The 21,793-nt window shown below is 46.8% G+C and overlaps 1 protein-coding gene across 4 annotated transcripts in view; it reads left to right on the top strand.

Moving 5' to 3' along the window:
- The first annotated feature begins 207 nt into the window (after positions 1-207).
- The window catches only part of LOC147006483 (cell adhesion molecule 3-like), a 40,825-nt gene continuing 19,239 nt past the window's right edge, over positions 208-21,793 (top strand). For 2 of the 4 annotated variants that reach the window (XM_085868670.1, XM_085868669.1), the window contains exons 1-6: positions 208-530; positions 4,826-4,975; positions 9,207-9,362; positions 20,536-20,670; positions 20,781-20,930; positions 21,026-21,122. In XM_085868670.1, coding sequence (XP_085724796.1) covers positions 428-530; positions 4,826-4,975; positions 9,207-9,362; positions 20,536-20,670; positions 20,781-20,930; positions 21,026-21,122 — 791 coding nt within the window. In that variant the 5' untranslated portion in view covers positions 208-427. Of the gene's footprint in view, positions 531-2,150; positions 2,301-4,825; positions 4,976-9,206; positions 9,363-20,535; positions 20,671-20,780; positions 20,931-21,025; positions 21,123-21,793 lie in introns of those variants that run through there. The other 2 variants (XM_085868672.1, XM_085868671.1) reach the window with 2 other exon arrangements.

The raw sequence follows: 21,793 nt of genomic DNA, 5'->3' as shown, positions 1-21,793 counted from the left end.
GTGATTCGTGTGATGAAACAGACATCTTGGTGTTGTATGTGAATCCGAGGGTCCTTCCTTCCGTGCCTCGACGTTTCAACCAATCACAAAGCGTCGCCTTTCCTCGTCACCATCCGTCAGAGGTTATCGCCACGCCTCTACTATCTCGACCAATCACAGCTCGTTTCGATCCGCAGCCTGCCAGGAGAACTCCGCCCACACGACACACGCTGCGTCCCTTGACCAATCAGGAGCAGCGGGCGATACCAAAGCGTCCCGGGACGAGGAGAGTCACAGTTTCATCTTCCACCACGACCTGGTGTTGTCCCGTCTCGTGTTGTTTGTGGATTTGTTCTCGTTCTCCTTGTTGTGTGTTGGGTTTGGGGGTTTTTAATGGTTTCTTCACCCTTGTTGTCGGCTCCCGTCGTCCTCTCCTTCCGGATCAAGGATGTGTTGCCAAACAATGGGGCTCGGATTTTTACCCTCATCGAAGGAGAGGGTATTGTTTTCCCTCACACTCCACCTGATGCTGCTGTTCGTGTGTGCTCGTGGTGAGTTCCTTCATTCCATGTGCTCGTGGCATGTCGTCGTCAGGGCCTCATTTACCCGAGGGGAACAGGGGCACGTGTCATGGGGCCTCCACCCCCAATGCCTTCCATTTCAGTTTTCCCTTCAGTGTCAAACAAGGATTATTAAATATATACATATATATATATCTATATATACATATATATCACCCCATATATATATATATATATATATATATATATATATATATATATATATATATATATATATATATATATATATATACTAGCAGGGATACCCGTGCTGCGCACAGGAATCCCGTGGATGACGGCGGGTCTGAAGGAGTATATGTCACAGTCAATTGTAAAATTGTAGAGGCTGCCACACATACACTGACGCACACTCACACACACACACACACACACACACACACACACACACACACACACACACACTGACGCACACACATGGACACGCACACACATGGACACGCACACACACACACACACTGACGCACACACATAGACACACACACATACACTGACACACACACACACACACACACACACACACACACACACACACACACTTTTAATAGTGTGGATACAATATTCACAACATAGAAATCGAACCTGATCGTGTTTATACACCGCACAGTGTTTAATAGCGAATGTAGTGAGCTTCATACTCAACGCGTGCACATGAGAGAATAGTAAACAACAACAACAACAACACAATACCCTGGCAATTTGGAATCCGTGTCATCGGCTATGACCCTTTTGCTTCCGGTTTTTGTCATGGGGAATGATGCGTCCCGGGAGATAAAGGCATCGTCCGAGACATGAAAGACCCAAATATCAGACATGGTGTATATTTCCTCTACTGATTTTAATAAAGATAACTCCCGCATCATCAAAAAATAATTTTTAATCGTGATTTACATTATTTGATTGCTGATCCCGAATCCAGGCTGAAGTGACGTAAAAACGTTATACGGTAACAATAAAAACGGTTTTTATAACCATGGTTATAACAATAATGAACAAAGAAAATGTGAATAAAATATGATTTACAGATGATTATTATATCATTATACAGTATAATATACATACGGTCATTTTTGCAAGTGTGTCGAATGCATGTCATAATTCGGAAACCGGGAAGTCGGAAGTCATTGTCTTCAATTGACTGTAGCATTGATTTCTCATTCTCCAGCAAATTCCGTTGGTCCCATGTCAATCGGCTGAACTTGAAAAATTAACGTTACGCAATCAGGTGATGACGTCATAATTCGGAAACCGGGAAGTCGGAAGTCATTGTCTTCAATTGACTGTAGCATTATGTTTTTCATACTATTGCAAATGGCGTTGGCCCCATGTCAATCGGCTGAACTTGAAAAATTAACTTTACGAAAACAGGTGATGACGTCATAATTCGGAAACCGGAAGTCGGAAGTCGTTTTCAATTGACTGTAGCATTGATTTCTCATTCTCCAGCAAATTCCGTTGGTCCCATGTCAATCGGCTGAACTTGAAAAATTAACGTTACGAAATCAGCCGATGACGTCATAATTCGGAAACCGGAAGTCGGAAGTCATTGTCTTCAATTGACTGTCGCATTATTTTTTCATTCTATTGCAAATGGCGTTGGTCCCATGTCAATCGGCTGAACTTGAAAAATTAACGTTACGAAATCAGGTGATGACGTCATAATTCGGAAACCGGAAGTCGGAAGTACAATTATTTTACATCGGGACACTCCCGGGTGCATGTTCTGTCAGCATGTGAAGTTTGGTGAGGATCAGTCTCGTACTTTTCGCGTGCATAGGTCACAGACAGACACACAGACAGACACACTTTCAACTTTATATCTATAGATATAATATATAGATATAATATATATATATATATATATATATATATATATATATATATATATATATATATATATATATATATATATATATATCGAGAGGTTGCGGCCGATAGCGGTCACGGGCATTGAGAAGGCCACAAGTATGTTAGAGGCCTGAGGCCTAGAAAAACTTTCCCTGAAGCGGTGATTGTTGTGGCTATTGTTGTTATTGTTGTTGTTGTTGTTAAGGTCATGTTGAGGTGATATTCCGTTTTCCGGAGCGAAATGATTCGATTTTGGTGAAGATTTGACGAGTCTAGTAGGAAGTAGTTTCGCTAACCTAGTCAGTTGTTCACCCGTTCGAGGGATCCTTACTTTCTGTGTCGGCGGAGTCCGATTCCAGGAACAACATATCGATGGTCGCTTCACGTCTCGTTCCTAATTATTCCACGAGTCGAATTCAATCGAATGTACCTTGGTGGTGGTCACAGTGTTGCGAAGTCCTTGTGACGGGTTAATTGGACACTTTGCCAATCGTCATTCATGTGGAATCCGTTGGCGGTAATAAAAGCCTGAAATGATGTATTTAATCCGATGGTTTGACTCGTGGAGGCTGCGATGCTCTTCAGGCGACGATACAAATGGGGAATTGAACACACGGAGTGAGATACAAGAGCTGGGAGTTTGCTGTCGGTGTGAAAAAGGTTGAAAACCACTGATTTACTTCATCGTTGGTGGCAGAAAGGGCCTCCACCACCCGTGTGTGTCCCCGGGACCTCCACCACCACAAATCCGGTGCTGCGTGTGGTGCTGCACGGGTGTGCGCTGGATTCTTCCCAAAAACCCACGTGGGATGAGAGTTACTCTGGTTGGGCGAGTTCGGATTCTTGTTGCTCATGATCTCGTGTGTGTGTACACACACACACACACACACACACACACACACACACACACACACACACACACACACACACACACACACACACACACACACACACACACACACACACACACACATACACGAAGGGAGGAAGAGAGGGTGGAGGGGAAGGATAGAGGAGGGAGAGGGAGGGGAGGAGGGAATGAGAGAGGGGTGTGGGGAGGGAAAGAGGAGAGGGGAGTAGGGTGAGAGTCGGGAGGGGAGAGCAAGGAGTGAGGATGGGTGGCGGAGCAAGGAGGGACGAGGCATCGGGGAGTTCGTATGGGTGAGGAAGGGGGGAGCTTGGAATGGGGAAAGAGCGAGGAAGGGGGTTGGGTGGGGCCCCACAAACGACGCCTCACCAAATATTGCTATGCACTCAGGGAGAGGACATGGGAGTGAGGAGGATTGGGGAGAGAGGAGGGGGAGTGGGGAGGGGCAGGGGGTTTGGGAGGAGGTCAGCATGGCTGGGGGGGGGTTCTCAACTTGCGTTTGGTAGTGGGACTTTTGAAGATGGGGGCGGATTGCACAAAATGGGGTAAGTTAAACAGCACGTGGAAACTTCTGGGAGATGTCCATTGGGGTGTAGAGTGGAGGGGGTAAGCATGAGGGCAGGTGGAGGGAAGGCAGCGTGATGCGAAGGGAAGGCAGCGTGAGGGGAAGAGAATGTCGTGTGAGGGGTAGGAAAGGGAAGGCAGCATAAGGGGGAAGTGAAGGGTGATAAAACATGCCCAAACAGCAACATTTTCTTTTAAACCGTCAAGTTATATATAAAACCAGGGCGGGTGGGAGCATTTAAAACCCACGTTGTCTACCTGGTAAAGGCCTACCTGTATGCATGCATGCTCGCATGTGCAGCAACCTTTGCACGCCTCAGGTCGGCTCACTTCGAATATGATTCATACATGCTGCAGTCCCCTCAACAGAGGAGGAGGAGGGGGAGTGGTGGGGTGAGATAATGAGGGGAGAGACGTGGGATGAGAGAGAGAGAGAGAGAGAGAGAGAGAGAGAGAGAGAGAGAGAGAGAGAGAGAGAGAGAGAGAGAGAGAGAGAGAGAGAGAGAGAGAGAGAGAAGGGTCGGAGACAGGAAGAGATGTGAGAGAGAATGATAGGGATGAGATGGAGAGAGGGGGTGAAATTGGGGTCAGAGAGGCGGAGTCACCACCATTAGAGCATGTAAGTTACATCAGATGTGGCAATAAATGTGATGTTGCTCCCAGCTTGCCGGCTCGATGACAGGACGCCGTTTCCATTTTTGCACCTCCATCCGTACCCCGTTTGAAATCACATGTGGGCACGGGGAACCGGCCAGTGATGTGCAACTGTGAATCGTGTAAAGTGTCTTTGAATGGCTGATGTCGCAGATATATTTGTGCTTCGAAACGCTGTGGAGTAATTATCATGATGATTTGTTAAAACAGGTGCTTTGGAAACATCTCATTCCATGCTGATCATGATCAGTTGTACAAAAGATCATTTCTGTGCTCATTGTAAGGTGATGCCCCTCTCGCAACCGCCATCCTCCCCGCCCCCACCACCTTTCAGAATATGATGTATTGTTGGTGAAAGGTCGTTCTGCGATCATTGGAGGAACGATTCAGCTGGATTGTTGGAGACCAGCACCACAGGATACAAAGAGTAGACTGACGTGGGAGAGGCGATCACACGAAGTTCTCTTTTTCGAGAACAGGACGGGTGAGTGAGTGGAAGGAATCTGCGAAATGAATGTGTTCGACACAGCAGGAATGGTCGGGAAGTATTACAAACCTTTTATGAACAACTGGTTATCTTCCGGGCAGCACGTCCACCTGGCAGTATTTTTTTTTTTTACACACAGTCACAGCTCGTGAAGAGCTGGAACACAGAACAGATCAGGACACAACATAACAAAATAAACAGCAGGACAAAGGGGAAACGCCATCATCAGGGTGGAGGTTGAAAATCGAGGGAGACGGACAATCGAGCGATGCAGGTAACGATGAGGTGAAGGGGAGAACGCAAGGTGTGGACAATATGGATGCACAAGCAAATTTTTGGGAGGGGTGGGGGAAGTGTTTTAACGGGTGTAGAAAAGATCATGTATTTGCATGGGGGGGGTGACTTGAGATGGTGGTGAACAGCTGTATTGAAGACCTGGAGGGAAGAATGAGATCGAAGAGAGTGTAGAAGGTGCTTCCACAGGTGAGAGAAAAAGAAAGATTAAATGAGTCGAGGTGAGCATGTTGGAGCGTTTGAGCCCTGCAGATACCTGGGGGTATTTGGAGGTGGTGTGTTTGGGGGGGGGTCGATGCACAGAGAGAGAGAAGGCAAAGTGTGTAAGATTAGAAAGGAGGAGGTTGAAGACATACAGACCACCGACCTATCTGTGATGTCAACTTGATCGTCCCATTGACTCGGCTTCGTCGCGAGAGATTGCGATGATATTGAAGGCCTTGGTTTCCATGGCGTCGAGCTGAGCAAGGTGTGATGCAGGGGGGGGTGAGAGTGAGACCCAAGAGTTTGAGTGACTGAACCTCTTTGAGAGGATTGTTGAGAAAGTAGATTTGTGGAACTGTGATGCGGAAGAGAGAGAGAGAGAGAGAGTGAATGTGTGGGATTTCTCAGGGTTAAAAAGACATATTCCAAGATTGTGATTTTTTTCAAGATCTGAGGAGAGGGAAGAGGCTGAAGGATGTTTGGCTGAAGGATGAGGGATGTCACGGCTGAGGGTGGAGCCATCATTAAAATGATAAAGAGGATTTTCCAGATTCAGAGATCATTGATGAAGATTAGGAATAGGATTGGACCAAGAACACTGCCTTGGGGAACTCCATCCTTGACAGGGAGAGGAGACGATAGAGTTCCATTGAGAGCTACACATTGGCTATGAAAGTAGAGCAAGTCAACAATCCAAGAGTGGAGTTGGCCTTGGATTCCAGAGGTAGAGAGTTTGGAGATTAAGGCATGATATGATGCCAGACTATCGAAAGCTCGAGATCCGTCCAGAGAGACAGTGCTGATCTCATGTCTGACATTGAGAACCTCCATCCATTGTTGGGTGAGCACGTCCAAGGTGGAGTAACCTGGTCTGAATCCGAATTGATGATCTGAGATGAGGTTGTTTTAGAAAAGGAATGATTTCATATCAACTGCGATGATGGATTCCATGACCTTGCTGATGATTGGAAGTGAGATAATTGCTGATGATTGGAAGTAGGATAATTGGTCTGTAGTTAAGGGCATCCGTTTTTGCACCTTTTTTATGTGGTGCAGTGATGTTGGCTGATTTCCAAGGAGATGGAAGGATGACCTATCGTAAATGATAGGGTGAAAAGGGCAGAGAGAAAGCAGTGCAAGAACAGCAGAGCAGGTTTTTGGGGCATATGAGCTGATGGTTGCCAAAAAGTCCAGTTGCAGATCAGAGTTCGGGCTTGGCAGAAACTTTTTCCTCTTCTCAGATGCAAAATATGCAGAGTGCAGGAACAGTTGGGAATGACTGGGAATGGGAGAGAGAGAGAGAGAGAAGACAGAAGAGTTAGGAACACAAAATTTTGAAGCAAATCCAGAATTGAGGCATTCGACCTTCTCACGAGTGGTGTCGATGATGGTGCCATTTGAAATGAGGGACGGGATGGAAGGGGATATACACCAGAGACAGACTTGACAAGGTGCCACCACGTTTAAGACGATAGAGACAAGTTTGAAAGCTCATTGTTGAGATTGGACAGATGTTTTCTGACTCTCCTGAGAGTAGATGCACTCTTGTTGAGGACTTTGTGGAATGATCTTGGGTTGCCTTCGGTTGCATTTGCCTTCCGGGTGGAGAATTCAAATGTTTGGAGGCAACTGCCTCATCACAGGATTTAGAGTACCAAGAGAGGGAGCATGGGTAAGATAATTGAAGACAATGTGGGATGAATCTGTGCATAAGAAAGAGCAGGTATCTGTGGAAGAATTCCTCGGTTGAATTCATATTCGTGGCGGTGGATATTGGAGATCATTCCTGAAGAGAGATGGCTGCTTGTAGTCCCTGCCAGTTTGCCTGATTGAACTGCCAGACTCACCGGTGCAGATGCTTTTCTCTAAGAATGGCCAGAAAGATGATGTCCTTCACAAGAGCATGATCATATGTGCCAAAGATTTTCCATTGGGAGAAATCCAGATGGGAAAGTTCCAAGATTGAGTCAGCTCATGGAGTCACAGAAGTTCTTTGCAGAAGGCCATGGCTGGTGAGAGAAGTATCAGCACCCAGCCAATTAGCAAGGTGATCATTGAGATCATTACATATGAGGAAGAGAAAGTTGGGATGAGTGGTTAAAAGTTGGTCCATGTCGTCTGAAAGAGAGAGAGAGAGAGAGAGAGAGAGAGAGAGAGAGAGAGAGAGAGAGAGAGAGAGAGAGAGAGAGAGAGAGAGAGAGAGAGAGAGAGAGAGAGAGAGAGAGATATGTCGATGGAGTCATCACTTTTTGGTGGATGGTACAACACAGAGATGAACACGAGGTGGGAGCGGAGGGGAAGTCGGAGCCCGAGGTACTTCTGTGGTTTGCGAGGTGTAAGAGCAGCACATGGAGAATGAGAAATTGAGTTTGTGATGCACCATGCAAATCCGCTGCCAGGACAGGATTCAGGTCGATCACACCAGAGTATACGATAGCCAGGGAGAGACACAAAGGAGTCAGAGACATCTTGTGGGAAGAAGATGTCCGGTTAAAGAGGTGATGTCCAGTTTATCGGCAGCGGCCTGGATTGAACAATCTTCCAGGTTGGAGCGGAGACCCCGGATGTTTGAGGATCCACACAGTTAGCGAGAGGGGTTGGTTGTGTGCACACAGCCTCTGGAAAATTGACGCCTCAAGATTCCCAGACTGGATAACCTACGACAGACTTCCCGGGTGGGGTTGTGGTGAGAATGTTTTTGGTTGAAGGTATGGAGGAAAATTAACTTTGCCTGAAAGTGAAAGAGGAGGATGGATGAACTAAGTGTTGACAAATGAGGTTTTTGTAAAATCAGGGAAAAGGAAGAGATTTTGATGACGGCCACAGCTACCGAGTGTATTATGAGGGGGTTATTCCCCATTCCTCCTCGGAAGAGCCGGACCTGGGACCACCGCTCACAATTAACTTTGTGGTACAGTGAGTTGCTTTGGAACCACGAACGCCAATCAGTTAACCAGGAGTTCCAGTGTCCACCGTCTAATTTTGCCGTTTAACGAGAGGTCACCTGGCTTCCTGAATGGGGAGCACGCCCTCGGCGATGCACCGATCTTGTCTTGATTGATCTGCACATAAACTTAGCGTCATAACTGATCGAAGGACCCTTTATGGTGTATTGCGAATTTCCACAGCCGTAACAATATTTTAAGAGATAAAAATAGTAATAACAATACTAGCGCTTTCATTTCGGGCAATAAACTGCGAAATGACGGTACCCTCGTTTAAGCCCCCACAAAAACCCAAATTCCCAAAAGTAAAATAGCCACCCAAGTTTTTCTGTTTATTAACACCCTATAGATGGCATTTAAACAATAAAATCGCTTTTGGCACGCAATTCCCACGGCATGACACGGTGAACCATACCATATAATGGGAAGACGAAGCCCTGTATCGGTTTGACAAGTGATTGTGACACGCCTGAAGGTCACCATCTAACTTCTGACTCAATTGGGTCAGTGGAATACATGATACCAAACCCTACTGTACCTGCAGAACATCTGGATGATATTTTACTCTCAAATCACATTCTGTTTGATATTCAAAGTAGACTTGATAACTTAAATACAAGTATGCTACCTCTGATTTATTGAGTTCAGCTGGAGGACTAAAATAGGGGAAGGTGACTTGATTAAAGAGATGCCAGGAGAGAATAAAATGAGGGAGTTCAGGATCAGCCAAATTAAACAAGATGATTTTTTTTAATGCCGTTAACCTCACCTATTTAATCCCCCAGAGACAAGAGATCCACGAATTCAGTTGGTGTCATGGCAGCCACATCGATCCATCATTTCAATCCAGAGCCTCAAAGAGGAGGATCATGGGATTTACACCTGCACAGATTACGGGAGGAGAATTCCTCTCACCGTTTCGACATGTGTCAATGTTTGGGGTATGAATGCCTTACATAACACACACACACACACACACACACACACACACACACACACACACACACACACACACACACACACACACACACACACACACACACACACACACACACACACACACACACACACACACACACACACACACACACTTGTGCAGTATCGGCTATTCCTGGAAGATAATATAATTTATGCGATTGCTGTAAATGATGTTAACCTCAAAACACGGTTCCCTTACCGAAAGTAAGAACCTCAACCTGTAAGCTAATGAATGTTTTTTTTTGACAAATATGTTGATCGCTTCCTTTTGTTTGTCTGTCCGCTCACCTTTAATTTCCTACAGGTCACAATTTTAAACCGATCTTCACGAAACTTCACCAAATGGTGGAGTTGATGGTCCAGCATTATCATATTTCGTTTTGAGGTCAAAAGGTCAATCGGTCAAAGGTCAACAACTTTTTTGAATTTATAAAATCCTCAATTTTCATCCGATTGACTTTATATTTGAAGAGGATTTCCACATCAGGTCACTGAATTCATTAGCCACCAAAATCACGAATCACTGCTCACCTTCACTCTTTCATTCCTCCTTTTTTGCACGCCTTCCACACAAACTTCCACACTATTTTCCCTCCAGGTCTTCAAAACAGCTGTTCACCACCATCTCATGTCTTCCCCCATCCAAAATATTGATCTTTTCTACCCCCGTTAATCCACCCCAAACCCACATTCTTCAAATTCCCTGTTTTCCTTCCTGAAAGTCCCTGTGGTGTCGATCTTGTTTACCCCATGTACCCCACCCCATCCCTCTCCCTTCCACAGTTCTCCTGATGTGTCTGTTTCCCACTGTTTTGTGCTTCCCTCTCCCGGCCCTGTTGTCTCCTGCTCCCTTTGTTATAAATTGTGTGTGTTAGCTTTCATACGAGCCTTAACATTGTATATAAAAAAAATTCAACCACCTATTATTTTTGAGGTCAGCATGTGCCAACAGGTCAACATAGGCCAAAGTTCAACAACTTAGGTGCAATTTCTAAAATCCTCAATTTTTATCTGATTGAGTTTAAATTTGAACAGGATTTGTATATCAGGTCAATAAATTCAACCACTTATCTTAAAGGTCAAAAGGTCATAGGCCTAATTTCTCCAATTGAGAGATAGGGCCAAAAACGATGTATATATCATGATACTGTATCTCAAAAGGTTGTGGGCGAGTGATGACAAAACGAGGTGGATGAGTTGGTTTGATCACAAGAACGAGCGGATTCGATTTTGGTTCAGATCCAGCCCATCAGTCGGATACAAAACGTAAACTGTTTGGCCTGGCGGAGGTTTGCGCTCCACCGAGCGCTGTTCCACTTTGTTCTGTTTTGCCAAGTGTCGCTCTGTGAGTGAATTTCACTTGTTTGTTTGTTCGCACAGAACTTTCGTGTCTTTCTCTGCAACCGCTTGTCAGATTGACACAAAATTCCACCAAAGGAGCGATTACTCATGTGGAATTTTTTAATGACAATGATGACGTCATATGTCACGTGATGTGGCAGCCATGTTGGAAAAAAGTAAAAACTTTGGACCTCTGCATCTCCAAAACCGCACCAAGGATAAAAATTGAAGCTTGGCACACGGCAAGTACTCCACATGAGGAATAAGATTGATTTGCTTATGATGTCATAGGTGCCTTCATTATGACGTCACAATTGCATGTGGAGAACGCTACAGCTACAACGCTGCATGCTTCGAAAATTTTTGTCGGTCATGTCGGGATAAATCGGTCCATAGAAACAAAATTGAAAACGTCATCGGTCACGTGTTTTGGCAGCCATATAAATATATACATACACTACCAGTCAAAAGTTTGAGAACACCCCCATTTTTCCAGTTTTTACTGAAATTTAAGCAGTTCAAGTCCAGTGAATAACCTGAAATGGTACAAAGCTAAGCGGTAAACTACCAGAGGTTAATAAAACAAGTTTAGGTCACCAAAAACTGAAAAATAATGCAAATTTCAGAGTTGTTAAAAAAGGCCCTTTCCAGGGAACAAGTCATGGGTTCACAACTGCAGCTGTTCTGCAGCAATGGAAGTAAATTAAGCCTTGAAAGTTGATGCAAACAATTCCTACAGGTGTCCCAACTTTTGTTGATTAGTTACAAACCCTCTGTCTGTATAAAAGCAGTGTTGGAACAGACTGTGTTGCTACTCCCTCTGCAGCATGATTTGAACAATATTTTACTGCAGGAAGAAGAGTATTGCCATCATAATGGCGAGAAAAAGACAATTAACAAAGGAAGACAGACAGATCATTATAACCCTTAAAAGTGAAGGTCTTTCCTTCAGAGAAATTGCAAAGTAAGTCAAGGTGTCAGTGAGGATAGTTTCCAACACCATCAACACTTGGAAACGTGTTTCCTACACCATCAACACTTCAGAGCACTTGGAAACGAGAGGAAACTCTGACAGGAAGAGGTCTGGCAGACCACAAGGCACATCACAATCAGAAGACAAGTTTCTGAGAGTCAACAGCTTGCGTGATCGGCGGCTCACAGGACAGCAGCTTCAAGCACAGCTTAACACTGGTCGAAGTAAGGAAGTCTCAGTTTCAACTGTGAAGAGAAGACTTCGAGCTGCAGGTTTGACAGGTCGAGTGGCAGTAAGAAAGCCATTGCTAAGATGGCAAAACAAGAAAAAGAGGCTTGCCTGGCCCATGAAGCACCGCCAATGAACTACTAAAAACTGGAAGAAGGTCTTATGGACCGAAGAATCCAAATGTGAAATCTTCAGTTCATCACGCAGGGTTTGGAGGAGGCAAAAGGATGGTTCCTCAGTGTGTGACACCAACTGTCAAACGTGGAGGAGGAAGCGTGATGATCTGGGGCTCTTTTGCTTGATCCAAAGTCGGCGACTTACACAGAGTGACTGGCACTCTGAACCAAAAGGGCGACCACAGCATTTTTCAGCACCATGCAATACCCTCTGGTCTATGCCTAGTTGGTCAGGGGTTCATCCTACAGCAGGATAACCACCCAAAACATACCTCCAGGCTATGTCAGAACTTCCTTAGAAGAAAAGAACAAGACGTGAAGCTTCAAATCATGGAATGGCCAGCGCAGTCTCCAGACTTAAATTCCATCGACCTGGTTTGGGATGAACTGGACAGATGGGTGAAAGCAAAGCAACCTATAAGTGCAACACATTTTTGAGAACTTCTGCAACAGTGTTGGGAAGAACTTCCGAACAATATTTGATTTCCATTGGAGAAAGAATGCCACGAGTATGTTCGGCTGTTATATCTGCAAAAGGTGGCGACTTTGATGAGTTAAAAATTTAGATTAAATTTTGTTCAACAAAACGATTCCATGATTTATTTTTGACTGCAATTGTTTGTTTGTTCTGTGCTTTAATTTCAGGTTACATTGAAACATTAAACTACTTAAATTTCAGTAAAAACTGGAAAAATGGGGGTGTTCTGAAACTTTTGACCAGTCGTGTGTATATTGTTACGGTTGTGGAAATTGGCAAACCACCATTCAGGTTCCCCAGAGATCAGTTATTTCGGTAAGTACGTGTTTTATAGATAGCCCTTTCCCCTCGTCTAACGGGCAATTAAATGTTCCTGCGCTGTGGTTTATTAATCATAGTCAGGTTTTCTTTGAGTTATTTTTTACACCACCAACTACATCATCGACTCCACCGCCGACCGCACCACATCGCCCTCGCCTTCGCTTCACTCCAGTCACCGTCACCATGCCACCTGGCCAATTGGGGGGTTTGCCGCCCATTTTTGGCGAATGAGAGGAATGACGAGGGCGCATGCGCAGAAGGTCGTCCGGTGTGGAGAAGGCAAAGTTTGGGGAGGAGCCATGCGGTGGTCCTCGACCAATCGACGTGCAGTGGGTGGGGTGACCGTGACTCAGCCAATCCGGGCCCGCGACGGGAGAGGGCAGAGTTGCGAGGAGGCGCCCCCCCACCCCTTCGAAGCGGGGGAGATAAAAATAGCGCGGTCCATGCATGGTGTCGTTCCCCTGGCGTTCTGGTCTGGCGCGGTATGCGCGAGCGCGGGCGTTCTGTTCGGGGATCGGCGCGTTCTGCACATTGTTCATCGGCATTCTGTTCAGGGATCGGCACAATCAGCGCATTGTTCTTCGGCGCGTTCTGCGCATTGTTCTCCGACCGTCCTGGTCGCGCACGAGTTCGGGAGCGCGTCTGCGGACGGAGGGTCTTCTCTCACCAGCCTGCGCCCTGCCGGCTCCGCAAGCTTGGATCCCCGGATCGTGCAAGGGGTCCAGTTCGGCCCGAGGACCTGGTCCTCGAAGACCACACGAGGTGGACAGGTCCGAGGCAGGTCCTAATAAAGACCATTGGTCCGATTCTTTGGGTGTGTGTGCGTGTGTGTGTCCGTGGGCCCGTCTGATAAGTGGTCAAACTGTTTAAGTGCCTGTATAGATGTTCACCTTGCATTTCTTTTAGTCGGTTTAGTTCTGCTCTTTGTGTTCCCTTGTTCCCCATTATTGTAAAATAAAACCCTAATTGTTAAATGTACTCAGCTCGTCGTGTTATTTCCTTTATTGGCTGAGCATGTTGTGCGTGTGAGGGATTAGTCGGCCATTGCCAGGGTCACAAGATAATCGGGCCGGCGGAATTCGGCGATACCACCGCTCGGCTACGCACACGGAACGGGCCCGCTTAAGTGGCTCGCTTCCGTACGAGTTCCGCCGAGGGTGAAGTACCCCGGTATCTGGATCACGTGGGTACTTAGGTAAGTTGAAGTTGGCAATTAACCCCATCCCACGTGATCTCCCCATTGGCGTATTTCGGTCCAAAATAACCAGGACCCGTCGACCCGGACTTTTCCGGCCCGGCGATCTGACATTCTGGGCGATCGAGCCGAGGCGACCACCGCTCCATCGAGGGTCGTGCTCGTGGCGACGCGCTTGCGGGAAACCACAACAATATATTTTTTTGAAAAATTTTGAAATATATAAATATATCCATATAATATATATATATATATATATATATATATATATATATATATATATATATATATATATATATATATATTGTTGCGGTATTCGCGCCCGCCGGCGTGCTGACGGCCACGTAACTCGAATCGCGGCACGTCGCCCACCGGACGGACAATCCAGTCGTGACCCTCTCGGACTAACGCCGGGAACCAGTCACGGGTGGACCTTTCGGTCTCACCGCGATCGAGCCAATCAACCCCCGCGTGGGATAGGGTTGCTCGCCAAATTCGACCTACCTCAGTACCCACGCGGAGGGTAGACCGGGCGATCGCACCTCGCCGCAGGTCGACTTCGGACACGGGCCACTTAAGCGACCCGTTCCGTACTATCAGAATAACCGAGCGGTGTTATCGTCGACCTCGACGGTTCGATTAATTATCGGGCGTATTCAGCCCACTACCAACCCTTTACGTGAAGCAAGATGAGGATTCAATGGGAGAAATGACGAAGCGAAGCGGGAAACAGTTCAACACAAAGCACATTTATTCGCGGCACACGGGAAGCACACATATTCAATTCCACCAAAAGCACATAGAAAAAACACAATGCAATTTACACAAAAAGCAAATGTAAAAGCGAAAACACAATGCAGAGCTAATACCGACTACCGAGCACACGGCAACACTTATACAATTCTACCTCACAGACGGCGCCGACAACACATACCCAAAACCAAGGAAAGAATACCCTCAAGGATGAGGCGGGCCTGAGGCCGAGACCGGGTCGCGCCTACCCGTCTGGTGATGAGACGCGGAGCGGCGATGGCGCCCCAACTCCGCGGGCCTCGCGGACAGTGTCTGGCAGGGGGTGGGAAAGGGGCCCCCTTGGTCGCACTATCTCAGCGCGGGGGGAAACAGGAGGGGGTTGCTGATGCTCGGGGTATAGAGGATCTTTATTATGTGCGACGAGCGTCTCCACCTCGGCCAGGTCGCGCTGTCGGCCTCCCTCAGGTGCAGCTTCCTGCACGACGCGAGCACCCCCTCGTCTGGTGTCGCCGCCTTTCCACAGCTCGTCCCCTCCGTTCCGACTCCAACGCACACGACGAGCAGCTCCACCGCCCGCGAAGTCTTGACCCTCTGCTTCCGACTCTCCTACTCTCCGCCTCTCCGCCTCTGGACTCTCCGACTCTGGACTCTTCTTTGGACTCTCCGACTCTCGCCTCTCCGCCTCTGGACTCTCCGACTCTCCTCTCTCCGCCTCTGGACTCTCCGACTCTCCACTCTTCGACTCTCCGACCCTCCGACTGACGAACACGGTCCTTTTATCCCCCCGTAGCTTCGCCTTTGACCCCCTCCCTTTGACCTTTCACCTCGCTCCCCATTGGCCCGAGAAAAAGTGGGCGTGAAGGCTTTTTGATCCACAAATTTGCATATATCGATCGTCCTGGAGGCGGGGCCAAATCGCCCCTCGCTCACCGATTGGACGGCAAAAAGTGGGCGTGTGTCGTTTTTGATCCGTTTTGAAGCACAAAATCCGTGATTTTGTACACGCTGTTCGACGCGCGCCCTGCACGAGTCCAACACCGGTACCCACAGCGGGGCAAGAACGGTGGCGATGCTACGGTTGCGAGGTGTGACGTGAAGGTCGTGGCGGCTGTGGTGAAGCGGCGTTGTGGTTGGTGGTTGATGTTGTGGTTGTGGTGGTAATCATGGCGGTTGGTCCAAAATAAAGATAGTAAAAGAAAAACGGCTATCCTGAAGAGTCGCAGCACGCATAAATGACATGTATTCCCACTAGACAACGGGTTTGGGCCTAACTACACATGTACTTACCGAGATACCTCACCTAAGGGACCTGAATGGTGGTTTGCGAATTTGGTAACCACAACAATATATATAAAAATATATATATATATATATATATATATATATATATATATATATATATATATATACAGATATATACATATATATATATATATATATATATATATATATATATATATATATATATATATAAATATTGTTGCGGAAATGGCCCTTTGTGTGTTTTGAAAAATAGGATTTGCCCAGCTCCCCCATTAAATGCATGTTAAGCCAGGTTGTTCGGTAAATGGACGCTACATGTGTGTCGGGAGGTGTGAGAGGCTGTCCATCGTTGGTACATTGGTGGTAGACCGAGAGGTTCTTCTTCTTCCTTCATCTCTCCGGAAATAGTCCCCGCCAAGCGCTGAGAGGGGGAGTGGCCTCGAGAGGGAAGTGAAACTGAAGGAAGGAGCCAGTCGGGTTTGAGGCGAGCGAGTGAAGGAAAAGACTGCTGGAGCGCGGGGGAAGACGGTGGTGAAACTGAGCGCCGGTGTGGTGCGATCGGCTGAATAGGGTGTGAGTCAGCAGTAGGCTTTGAGGCGAGTGATGGCCGAAAAGGAGAAGTGAAACTGAAGAAGTAAAACTGCAGTAGGCTTCGAGGCGAGCGAGCAAAAGGAAAGGCAGGGTGAATCTGCCGAGAGAAAATGGCGTGCAGTGCAAACTGAACCTCAGCGCGCCGGGTCTGCGATCGGCAGTGGGGAAACTGAGCGCTGAGGTGGGGCGCAATCGGCTTTCGTGAGGAGCACATCGACAGGTTCATCCAGAGTCCAGTGACGGAGCCTCTAACTGTCCCAACTCACCTCACGGCTCGACGACGTCTTGGAATCCCATGGACCCAGCCTACGGAGCCCAACACCTCGATTTGGCCTGGTCTGCTGAACAGGTCAGGCCTGGACTTGTATGCTGGACCTTGTGCGAAACCAGCTGAAACCCATCATCGATCTGACGGTCTTGTGCCGTCGACCTTCAGAACACGCGGAGGCCGCGTGGGTGGGCGGTGTGACAAAAGGAGGACGAGCGCCATCTTGCCACGCGGCGTGTTCGAGCTTGGGGCTCGAATCCGTGGACATCGGCTTGTCACGGGCCACATTCGTGCTTTTGACACTTTCCTCTCGTCCATGAAACATCACCAAGTACTCTGTGTCTTGTCTGCATGCTATCCATGTCTTCTCTGCATGTTGTTTAAGATATATCTCGGTGAGGACCCCCTCGAAACCCGTAATCTGTAGTTCCCTAGTTAAGAACGGGTTGTGGATTAATGAAAACATTGTCGTGAATGTTTTCCTTGTGTTGTGTTCCCCGATGTTCCCCAATAAATCTGGTTGATTCGGATGAAGTTGCCGCTATGGATTAATTTGTGTCGCGTCGAGTAACGATCCGTTCGATTGGCATATAAAACCAAAATGGTTACAGACTGGCAGAAAAGGCTCGGCATCTGACAAAACCTGTCTGTAACCGGGTTTCTATTTCCCCAACTGGTAAGGTCCAGGATTACGTTGGTATCACGATTGAATACGCGTGACAAGAGGCCTGTGCCGAGTCAGCTGGCGTTATAAACCCAGGAGATGGCGGTGGTGAGGGTGGCGCCAAGAGTCGGGTGAGAATTCCGCCACCCCTGATATATATATAAATTAAAATAGATGTATTTTGCATATATATATATATATATATATATATATATATATATATATATATATATATATATATATATATATATATATATATCTTCTTCTTCCTCTTTCGGCTTGCTCTCGTTAGGGGTCGTCACAGCGGATCAACCGTCTCCATTTCGCTCTATCCTCCACGTCTTCCATTGACACTCCAACCACCCGCATGTCCGCCCTCACCGTATCCATGAACCTCTTCTTTGGCCTTCCTCTTCTCCTCCTGCCTGGCGGCTCCATCTTCAACATCCTTCTCCCGATATACTCTGCTTCCCTCCTGTGCACATGTCCAAACCATCTCAATCTCGCCTCTCTCTCCTCTCTCACTTTGTCTCCAAACCGTCCTACCTGCGCTGTCCCTCTAATATACTCATTCCTTATCCTATCCATCCTTGTCACTCCCAACGAGAATCGCAGCATCTTTAACTCTGCCACCTCCAGCTCGGCTTCCTGTCTTTTTGTTAGTGCCACCGCCTCCAAACCATACAACATAGCTGGTCTCACTACCGTCTTATATACTTTCCCCTTCACTCTTGCAGCTACCCTTCTGTCACAAATCACTCCTGCAACTCTTCTCCACCCACTCCATCCTGCCTGCACTCTCTTTTTCACTTCTCTCCCACACTCTCCGTTACTTTGGACAGTTGATCCCAAGTATTTAAACCAATCCACCTTCCCCACCTCAACTCCTTGCAACCGCACCATTCCACCACCCTCCCTCTCATTTACGCACATGTACTCCGTCTTACTCCGACTGACTATCATTCCCCTTCTCTCCAGTGCGTACCTCCACCGCTTGAGGCTCGCCTCAGCCTGCTCCCTACTCTCCCTAGAGATCATGATGTCATCCGCGAACATCATAGTCCATGGGGACTCCAGTCTGATCTCGTCCGTCAACCTGTCCATCACCATTGCAAACAGGAAAGGGCTCAGAGTCGATCCTTGGTGCAATCCCACTTTTACCTTAAACCGGTCCGTCATTCCTACCGCACACCTCACCGCTGTCACACTGTCCTCATACATATCCTGCACGATCCTCACATACTTCTCCACCACTCCCGACTTCCTCAGACAATGCCACAACTCCTCTCTTGGCACCCTATCATAAGCTTTCTCTAAATCCACAAACACACAATGTAACTCCTTCTGGCCTTCCCTATCCTTCTCCATCAACATTCTCAAAGCAAACATCGCATCAGTGGTGCTCTTTCCTGGCATAAACCCATATTGCTGCTCACAGATCGTCACCTCTCCTCTCAACCGAGCTTCCACTACTCTTTCCCACAACTTCATGGTGTGGCTTAACAACTTTATCCCTCTATAATTTCCACAGCTCTGCACATCACCCTTATTCTTGAAAATCGGAACCAGTACACTTAATCTCCACTCCTCCGGCATCCTCTCACTTTCCAAGACTTTATTAAACAATCTGGTTAACAACCCCACTGCCATCTCTCCAAAGCACTTCCATGCCTCCACTGGTATACCATCTGGGCCAACCGCCTTTCCACTTTTCATCTTCTTCATAGCAGTCCTCACTTCATCCTTACTGATCCATCCCACTTCCAGATTCACCATCAATGACCGATGATGTTGGAGGTCACATGGTTTGGCAGCCATATTGGATTTACCATAAAACCTAAAAAACCTCCTCCAGAATGGCTGGATAGGTCAAGGGGAAACTTCACACCCATCTTCCGCAAGCTTTGGGGATACCGGCTATTCACTCATAATAATCGATACGTCACATGGTCTGGCAGCGATATTGGATTGAGTGAGAATCTTAAAAAAATTATTTCTCTTGAATTTCTTCATCGAGCGACGTGATACTTCACAATTATGATCTAGTAGTGATGGGGAATATAGGTTTTTAAATTTTAACCAGATTGGACGCATCGTCTGGCAGTCAGACTTTTTTTTGATGTTTAAATATATATATATATATATATATATATATATATATATATATATATATATATATATATATATATATATATATATTTTTTTTTTTTTTAATAAGGTTCAGTTGGCTGCACCTGGATGGGTTTGAAGGTGGAGAAATATCAGCAGAATCCCGAATCCTATCCAGGTTCCTCCTGATGACTTCATCTTTGCTTTTTGCTTGTTCACTGTTCCTTCTGATTACTCAGGGTCAAGTGTCTGATCAAAGCGGAGTTACATCGAAACGGGATGTCTTGGTAACCGATCATCACTGGCAGCAGTTATAAAGTGGAAATTCTGGTGATGTCTCTTATTTATGACGAAACACACCAGCACACAAACACCACACAACGTACACAAGCACCACACCAAACAAGATCTTGGAAAGGGTCTGCTATCTCTGATTGCTCTTTTTGTTGTTTTATTGGTGACTGAGTCCTGTACTGTATGTTTCTGATACAGGAGGCCTCGAGTGCTGACGTGCAGGTCCTTGAGGGATGACAATCAGCACGTCGTTGCCTCGTTTACGAATGCACTTAATTGCTTGCTATTGTTGTGATGCTATTCCAGAATGGCAAGCTGTTACTCCATCATTGCATCAAAATGTTTTTGTGTTTGAATCGCTGAACACATGGTTACCGTTTGGAAAACTCTTACCTTGTTATTTGCCTTGCCCTTTTTCCCCACCAACCTTTCCTATGCTCAACATCTGCTCCGAACTCTTTCATCCTCGAACACTTGCATAGTCCCTCCAAGTCAGCCAGTCGTGAGTGGCCCTGAGAAGCCAATCGGGGAAAACGAATCGATCGAACTTTCATGCACGAGCAATCTCGGCAATCCAGCTGGAATGATCTATTGGCTAAAAGACAAGAAGCTTCTTTGTAAGCTATTCATTTCCCTGTTAGTTGATCTTGGATGTCGTTAGTTTCTGATGGTTGCCATAATGTCTCATTTCCTTATTTTGGTTTCCACTTACTTGCTGTGTCTCCAGATGGGAAGATCAATCCAGTAGATATGAAGGGCAAGGTCAGAAACACTGTCAGAATCCTGGTTAATCGTCGGGATAATGGACGTCACGTGGAGTGTGTTGTGAATCAGCTGACCGGCGTGCTGCGGACAAACTGGACTTTGCAAGTTGAGTGTAAGTGTGATGTCTGACACCATGACTCATTCAATTCAATGCAGCTTGAACTGTTCAGTGTTATGAATGCAGAACCCTTCTTCTTTTGTTCCAAGATCGAGATCTTCCAAAGCTGGAGATCTTGAAGACATCCAGGAACTCATCTGTGAGAGAGGAGCAGAAGTTTGAATGCAGAGCAAAGGGAAGACCAAGGTTGGAAGGGAATTGATGATCACAGTCACAGTGTTTGTGTGGGTGGGTTTAGGAGGGAAGGACAAAGCAATAAAGGAGTTTTGAACTGCACAAGAGGCATTCTGGGAAGATTCAGCCAATGATTGTGTTGTTCATTCAATTATGAGTCAGACTCGGATTGGTGAGTAATAATCGTCTTCAAGTTAAGTGGAACGAGGGACAGAGATAAGTGTGCAAAGCACTGTGGGAGGAAGTCTTGTGTCGTGTTTTGAGTGTGGGAGAAAATTAAAATATAACGAATATATGTATACCAGCGGGGTGTGCTTAAACATTGTGTAAACATACGAATATATTGTTGCGGATTCGCGCCCGCCGGCGTGCTGACGGCCACGTAACTCGAATCGCGGCACGTCGCCCACCGGACGGACAATCCAGTCGTGACCCTCTCGGACTAACGCCGGGAACCAGTCACGGGTGGACCTTTCGGTCTCACCGCGATCGAGCCAATCAGCCCCCGCGTGGGATAGGGTTGCTCGCCAAATTCGACCTACCTAAGTACCCACGCGGAGGGTAGACCGGGCGATCGCACCTCGCCGCAGGTCGACTTCGGACACGGGCCACTTAAGCGACCCGTTCCGTACTATCAGAATAACCGAGCGGTGTTATCGTCGACCTCGACGGTTCGATTAATT

This window comes from Eptatretus burgeri, unplaced genomic scaffold (genome assembly GCF_056783735.1).
Source record: "Eptatretus burgeri isolate ZD-2024b unplaced genomic scaffold, Ebu_testis_v1 Ebu_testis_scaffold_3170, whole genome shotgun sequence".
NCBI lineage: Eukaryota > Metazoa > Chordata > Myxini > Myxiniformes > Myxinidae > Eptatretus > Eptatretus burgeri.
The sequence above is the reverse complement of the archived record's forward strand: the minus strand, read 5'-3'. Positions and strand labels throughout refer to the sequence as shown.